Source organism: Artemia sp. Qi Xiang Cuo, chromosome 7 (assembly GCF_049724085.1).
Source record: "Artemia sp. Qi Xiang Cuo chromosome 7, ASM4972408v1, whole genome shotgun sequence".
Lineage (NCBI taxonomy): Eukaryota > Metazoa > Arthropoda > Branchiopoda > Anostraca > Artemiidae > Artemia > Artemia sp. Qi Xiang Cuo.
Genome location: NC_142800.1, coordinates 61,300,307 through 61,308,469, shown reverse-complemented (window position 1 = coordinate 61,308,469; position 8,163 = coordinate 61,300,307). Strand labels below are relative to the sequence as shown.

Sequence of the window (8,163 nt, the reverse complement as noted above, 5' to 3'; positions counted from 1 at the left end):
GTCTTATAATAGATTTTATAGTAAGTAAGACAAGAATTTATAGTAAATAAGACAAGTAAGTAGCGCAATGAATTATACCCGAATCCATTGGATTGTCCACTTGAAGTTTCGACTTTATTGAATCTAATGGCAAAATTGATGTCTATGATACGGAACCTGAATTCAAAATACTAAAACAATAATATGTTTGACATTCAAAATACAAACTATCCAGAAAAGTAGATTATTTTGAAGATTTTTCGATATTTGTAATGTATCTAACAGTATTATAATCGATGAGATATTTTTCTTTTGATTATACAGTTGATTTCCTTTTCTTATAAAAAACTATTTGATATTTGAAAAAAAAACTATCTTGAAAAAAAAATACAAAAAAGGGAAAAGTTTATGTGCTAGCTAAAAAAACTAACGCTAATTAATAAAAAACTGAAAACTAAACTAATGCGTTATCCAATGACCATTAAAGACTCTGCCTGTACGAAAGGGAATGCTATCAGTATGAATTTAAGTTTTATGCGTTCAACATTTGACAAAATGCTTAAAGAAATTAGCTGTGAAAATTGCTATTATTCTGAGGAATCAGAATATTATCTAGATGAATACCAGCAAAATGGGTACTTCTATGAGTCTTCAACGCCACTGAAGCCAGTTATTGAATTTTACAATGGAAAGGCAGTGTGGTCCAAGAAGTTAGTTAAAAATGTGCCACAAGTGAGGCCATTTGTTAAAACTGCTCCAGCTCTCAAAAGCAACCATATCCTTATAATGCCGGTAACGAAATTTTTGAGAAGGAATGGATATAAGCCAGCCACGACAGCAGCTTCAAGCAAGATACAAACACTAAGCCAAACTAACAAGGAATCAAAGAAGGATTCTACCGATATATCCACCAAGAAGCTGTCACCTCTACCTGATGTAACCCTCAAAGAAGAAGAAGAAACTTCTGCAGCTAAACCAGATGTAAATTGCTGGGACTCTGAATATCTTTTGAATAATCAATCAGAAGATAAACAAGGACCCTGTCGACCTTGTGAAAAAGGGAATTGTCAGAACGACGACAATTTTATGTGTTGCAAGAAACAGCCGACTGCATCAGCTGATAGCAAGAAAGGTCTATTGAAATCAATTTTGAAGAGCACAAAAACAAAACCAACTGAAAAACAAGACAAAAATGTGTCCATTAATATTACCGTTGAGGCACTACCAGAAGGAAAACAACTTTGTACTCAGAAACTCAATTATATCTGTGGGATTCCTAAAGATGAGACTTATTTAAGAAGTGGAGAACCATCAAAAGCTTATATGCCACCTCATTTAAGAAGAGAAACCGGAGGCGACTCAATGCAGAATCAAATTCAGGAAAAATCCAAGATACAGTTGAAACGATCGTCAGAAGAAAAAAGGGTATTTTGCCGCTATTATGAAAAAGGCTGCTGTCAGTACGGAGATAATTGTAGATACTATCATAACCCTGCAAAAATGGGATCACATTCATCTTATCACTTTAGAAGAAATGAGGGTCAGCGACGGATTTCAAATAACAAAGGCACCTCAAATAGGTTTTCATAGGTTTCGTTGAGGATTGAACAGAAAATATTTTTTCGGACAACTCATGTGTTATATATAAAACACAGAAAAATTCTTGCTTTGTAGAAAAATTAGAAAATAAACATTTATTTCGTAAATTCCATTTTTTATTTTCTATCATTTGATTGCCAAGGTCAATTAGTAATTGGAAAAAAGACTATCGAATTGACAGAGTCTATGATTCCTCAGAAAAAAACCTAAATGATAGAAATTTCAGGTACTTATAGATAAGTTAAAAGGTTATTTTTTAAGTTAACAACAGCGAGGCTGTCATTAGGCTGATTTTAAACCGTTTTAAAAGGTTTCAATCTAACAAAAATTAAATAAGGAAACCCCCGACAAAAAACACAATGCCGAAAGTCTGAAAAACTAAAAAAAAACTATAAATAAACCGTCAATAAATTCAACTGTAGTGCCCATTAGAATTTTTATCGAAGCACTCATAAAAGGAAAATTAGTGTAATTTAGCAATTGAAAAAAATTTCTTTTAAATAAAGAAGTTTTACATATCGTTTTTCTTGCCATACATTTTCTAATAATTTTAAGATTCCTGTACTTACCCCTTTCTTCGAATTGAAAGAAAAAATTGCTTAAAAGAAAAAGAAAACGCAAAAAAAAAAACTAAAAGCCACCTCTAGATTGCCCCTTTTCCATTTTTCTTTGACTCGGAAAAAGAAAGGCAGTCTATGTTCTAGTACATAAAACGAAAAGGCGTCTCCAACAAATGGTTTAGCGGCTTTAGCGGATTTTACCGAATAGCTGTATTTACAGAGGCGAATTTACTTCAAATGAGTACGCAGCGCATGGCTTAGAATTTGATTCCAGTGATGAGATTAAATCATTTAGCTAAACTCTCTGAACTTTCAGACTTGTTTGTTACCGCAGGAATCTAGAACACCTTAGCTCTGTTGTAAAAAAAAAACACACAAAAAAAACCTTGTCAGATTAGGGTACAAAAATTTAAATAAGAACGAAATTAGAGCGAATCAAGTTTGCATCCTCTTAATATCAAGGCTAAATTATAACTAGCTTTACCATCGACAAGAATTAAACCAGTCGTTAATACACTCTTTAATAGAAATAAAAATGCTTTAAAAATTTGAATTTCACAAAGCAAGGGAGAGGGGTCACTGCAAGCAAAAGGATCAAAAGTAGTTCATTTGATTAAACCCCTCAACGGTTTTTATTTTTAATGCTGTCCAAATGTCTTTCTCAAATGCTTTCCATTATCAAAAACAGCAAACGACCTTTTGTTACAGAGCCCAGCTACTGAGTTTCATAGACAAAAACTTTGTGATCTTATCTGTGTCAAGAAACTTAAAACTCATTATTTTCTTGGTTGGTGGCCAACAACTGCTGAGAATATAACAGGGACTTTATCAACGATCGGATTTCTAAAACAAATATAAGAAATTTGTTGCACAAATAATATATAACAAGTAAAATGCCCTTTTTGTACTTACCCCTTTTTTCTGATCGAAAGAAAAACAATTACTTAAAACAGTGGTTCTCAAACTGCGGTACGCGTACCCCTATGGGTTACGCCAAAATTTTTAGGGGGTACGTGTCCGGCCAAAAAAAATATAAAAAAAAACCTTTAACTCTAGAACTGGCAGTTTTCATTATATTTCAGCTATAGTTTACTTAGTACTCGTAACAAAGAAGGGGTGCCTAAAATGTTTTGTGGGTAAAAAGGGGTACAGTGTCTAAATAAGTTTGAGAACCACTGGCTTATGGTGTTAAATTAAAACTTTCAGGGGATGTTGAACTAAATCATAAGATACTGTGTGCATCCAGGTTGTCAAGAGGGCTTATTTGCAATATTTTAGATATAACTGAGCGTATTAAGTTAAAATTTTTAGAGAAGGTTGAGGGGGATCTCGACCTCAACCAAAAGCCACTACATACATCTAGGTTGTCAAAAGTGTGTATCTACAATATGTCAGGAAAGGCTAAGGATAATAAGTTGAAATTTTCAGAGAATATTCAGGGGGACATTGAACTAAATAAAATGACCTTAAGGGCATTCAGGCATAGCTTTATTCATTTGCCAAATTACACTTTGAAGTTTGCTTGTATTTTTCTTAGTTAAAAAAAAAAAAAAACACTGAAAGGGTTTCCAAAACATACGGAAATGTAAAAATTTTCCGACTTTTAACCGAATATTTTCAGATTATTCAGAGAATATTTTCATTATCTAGGAAGTCTTATCAATGTTATATTTCTGGCTCAGGGAATGGAATCAGGCCTTTCACAGGGAACACAAGCCATAATAAATCAAAAGTGGCTGACACTTCCAGGGATAAATATTGTAATATAGCAAACAGTTCTTTTTAGTAGTCTTGACTAGTGGGGTATTTCTCTGTTTTCTTTTATTTTAGCTCATATCTTGATAAATAAATGTTACACTGCTCGAAATAAAAATTGTTTTAGTTAAAGTGTCAATAATGCTATGGGCTTAAGAGGCTTAAGGTTTAAGAGGCGTTAGTCCTACTTCTGTTTGTGGTAATTTCTGTTTGGATTTGACTTAATTACCCATTGTAATTTCTGTTCGTTTAGGGTCTCAGTTATTCACAGATAGGGATTTCTATTCATTTTAAGTTTCAATTATTTTTTTAATCTATTTCTGACCTTCTTTGGTTTAATATAGCTCTTTGCTCTCTTCGAAAAATCTCTTTTTTGAGATTTTTTTTTTTAATCAATATAAAAGTAGGCAGATAACCATTAGCTTTCAAATGATCTCTTAACCATCTCTTTATGGTTATCAAGTTGGCTACTAGTCCTGGTTAGAAAAGAAAAAAAAAGAAAACGACATTTAATGTTGCATTTTGGCGCTACTAAAGCTAAAATGTGATTTCGTTCAATTTTTAATGTTAAGGGGTGGACACCTTCACTTAGGGGTTTCTTGGCATAGGAGATTCGATTGTATATATTTTTTTATAGTGATTTGCCATGGTTTTTGAGGATTTTCAAGCTTTTCCCTGAGAGTTTCCCATCAATTTCTTTTCGTCATAACTTTTACTTTTAGTTTTAATATCATAATAGTTACCATTTTTTATTTTTTCATTATAATTTGGCCAGGTTCGCACTACCCTAAACCATCCCTAAATTTCTATGACTATCTACCTTGGTCATAAAGATGCTTGAATCATAAAGGTTTATCTTAATTTTAACAAGATTTTTGAAGAAATTAAATTTCAGCTGGGGGGGGGTATCTGAGGGCAAACCGAAGTCTGCAAGGACCAGTTGACCCCCCTGCCCCATAGTAAATTACGCCCCTGGTGTTGTGTATTTCATTCCTTGTAACAAGTTTGTGCAGAAACAATGGTTGATATATATAAATCTAATTGATTAAATCCAAGAAAGATTTATAAGCCCAAAAGGTGGCAGCATTTGTCGGAAATGGTGTAATCATCATCATCAAGAATCCTCTACCAAAAATGGTGTACCCGTCTTTCTTATAATAGATTTTATAGTAAGTAAGACAAGAATTTATAGTAAATAAGACAAGTAAGTAGCGCAATGAATTATACCCTTGTACATCGAATCCATTCGATTGTCCGCTTGAAGTTTCGACTTTATTGAATCTAATGGCAAAACTGATGCCCATGATATGGAACCTGAAATTCAAAATACTAAAACAATAATATTTTTGACATTCAAAATACAAACTATCCAGAAAAGTAGATTATTTTGAAGATTTTTCGATATTTGTAATGTATCTAACAGTATTATAATCGATGAGATATTTTTCTTTTGATTATACAGTTGATTTCCTTTTCTTATAAAAAACTATTTGATATTTGAAAAAAAAACTATCTTGAAAAAAAATACAAAAAAAGGAAAAGTTTATGTGCTAGCTAAAAAACTAACGCTAATTAATAAAAAACTAAAAACTAAACTATTGCGTTATCCAATGACCATTAAAGACTCACTGAAGTGATTTTGAATATTGTCACAATAAGATGCTATTTGATGCATATTTACGTATCAAAATACAATTGTCAACCAATTAGGGATCTTTAATGAGAGTTCCTATTTTCTGTTACAGGCCATCCCCCTCTATCCCACTTGCATGCAGCTACACTCATATCCAGGCCAGGATTTACCAAAAAGCCGACTAGGCCCGGGCCTATGGTTTTCCATCTCTCTTATGCTTTTACGAATGAATGATGGTACCCCCATCGAAGGCACTGGAATTTCAAGCGGTAAAATTTCACAGTTCATTATTATGGCCTTGAATCATAATGCATGACGTCATACTGTTAATTGTGTCATTCCAACTGAACATACAATGAGACTAAGAATGACGTCATCTTGGGTATAAATCTGCCTGTACGAAAGGGAATGCTATCAGTATGAATTTAAGTTTTATGCGTTCAACATTTGACAAAATGCTTAAAGAAATTAGCTGTGAAAATTGCTATTATTCTGAGGAATCAGAATATTATCAAGATGAATACCAGCAAAATGGGTACTTCTATGAGTCTTCAACGCCACTGAAGCCAGTTATTGAATTCTACAATGGAAAGGCAGTGTGGTCCAAGAAATTAGTTAAAAATGTGCCACAACTGAGGCCATTTGTTAAAACTGTTCCAGCTCTCAAAAGCAACCATATCCTTATAATGCCGGTAACGAAATTTTTGAGAAGGAATGGATATAAGCCAGCCACGACAGCAGCTTCAAGCAAGATACAAACACTAAGCCAAACTAACAAGGAATCAAAGAAGGATTCTACCGATATATCCACCAAGAAGCTGTCACCTCTACCAGTTGTAACCCTCAAAGAAGAAGAAGAAACCTCTGCAGCTAAACCAGATGTAAATTGCTGGGACTCTGAATATCTTTTGAATAATCAATCAGAAGATAAACAAGGACCCTGTCGACCTTGTGAAAAAGGGAATTGTCAGAACGACGACAGTTGTATGTTTTGCAAGAAACAGCCGACCGCATCAGCTGATAGCAAGAAAGGTCTATTGAAGTCAATTTTGAAGAGCACAAAAACAAAACCAACTCAAAAACAAGACAAAAAAGTGTCCATTAATATTACCGTTGAGGCACTAACTGAAGGAAAACAGCTGGTTACTCAGAAACTCAACTATATGTGTGGGACTTCTAAAGATGAGACTTATTTAAGAAGTGGAGCACCATCAAAAGCTTATGTGCCACCTCATTTAAGAAGAGAAACCGGAGGCGACTCAATGCAGACTCAAATTCAGAAAAAATCCAAGGTCCAGTTGAAACGATCGTCAGAAGAAAAAAGGGTATTTTGCCGCTATTATGAAAAAGGCTGCTGTCAGTACGGAGATAATTGTAGATACTATCATAACCCTGCAAAAATGGGATCACATTCATCTTATCACTTTAGAAGAAATGAGGGTCAGCGACGGATTTCAAATAACAAAGGCACCTCAAATAGGTTTTCATAGGTTTCGTTGAGGATTGAACAGAAAATATTTTTTCGGACAACTCATGTGTTATATATAAAACACAGAAAAATTCTTGCTTTGTAGAAAAATTAGAAAATAAACGTTTATTTCGTAAATTCCATATTTTATTTTCTATTATTTGATTGCCAAGGTGAATTAGTAATTGGAAAAAAGACTATCGAATTGACAGAGTCTATGATTCATCAGAATAAAACCTAAATGATAGAAATTTCAGGTACTTATAGATAAGTTAAAATAGACCCCGGCGCCGCGCCGATGAGGGAAGACCGGCGGTGGCGGGGCCAAAAACAGCGCGCCACGCCGCGCCGCCGGTAGGACGCAGGTGGTGCTCCGTCGGCGCGATCAATGTTGACCGCAAACATTAATGTTTTCATCAGTCTTCCCCAAATCACAATTTAAATTTACAACAGATTCGAGCCTATTCATGAGTTCAAAAATTCACAAGTCGCTGGCTGGAACTGGTCTTCTTCGTTATTCATCAAGAGAAGCAGAAATCTGGTAGAAACGAAATGGCTGTGGCGTTTCAGAACCCTTGCATAATACGAGTAGTTGAAATATCTATTAGCTATGTATTCTTAACATAAATAATTATCAAAATTAGTAGTTTTTTTCATCGAGCATTACTGCATATAAATTTCAAATACCGTATCACAAAATTCGTCAGTTATCTGGGTAAAAACTTTGAATATAACTTTGAACTTAGAAGCTTAATTTTTTAATAGAGCCCTTTGTTTACATCTGTTTTGTCACCTTTAAAACATCTTAAATTGCGTGAATTTGATATTGATTGTTTTTTTGTTTTGTTTTTACTATTTCGAATTACCAAAAATACTTTTCGAGATTAAAACTTGTTTTTAATTACAATTTAAAAAAAAATGCATTTTAAAGTTTTTTTTGGCGTCTCTACAGAATATATGCCTTGTATATGAAATTTGTACTACTGCTTCTTTATTAGTATCTTCTGTTGCTATTTATAGTGTTAATTTTTTCTTTTTTGGATTAATTTAAAATTATAAAAACTAAAATACATAATATAAGTCAAACTATAAACTGCATCTAAAAGGAGTAGATTTATCAAATTAAAAAATAAATGATGAACACTTCACATGAGAACACTTAAATTACA

At 33.4% G+C, this 8,163-nt stretch overlaps 2 protein-coding genes across 2 annotated transcripts; both read left to right on the top strand.

Annotated features, from left to right (window-relative positions):
- The first annotated feature begins 453 nt into the window (after window positions 1–453).
- On the top strand, window positions 454–1,569 carry LOC148950530 (uncharacterized). Its single transcript, XM_089091891.1, has one exon. It carries the CDS (start codon window positions 454–456, stop codon window positions 1,567–1,569), a length of 1,116 nt encoding a protein of 371 aa, XP_088948017.1.
- A 4,376-nt stretch (window positions 1,570–5,945) lies between these two features.
- LOC148950529 (uncharacterized) lies at window positions 5,946–7,016 on the top strand. Its single transcript, XM_089091890.1, has one exon. The coding sequence runs from the start codon at window positions 5,946–5,948 to the stop codon at window positions 7,014–7,016; it is 1,071 nt and encodes a 356-aa protein (XP_088948016.1).
- Window positions 7,017–8,163: the final 1,147 nt, after the last annotated feature.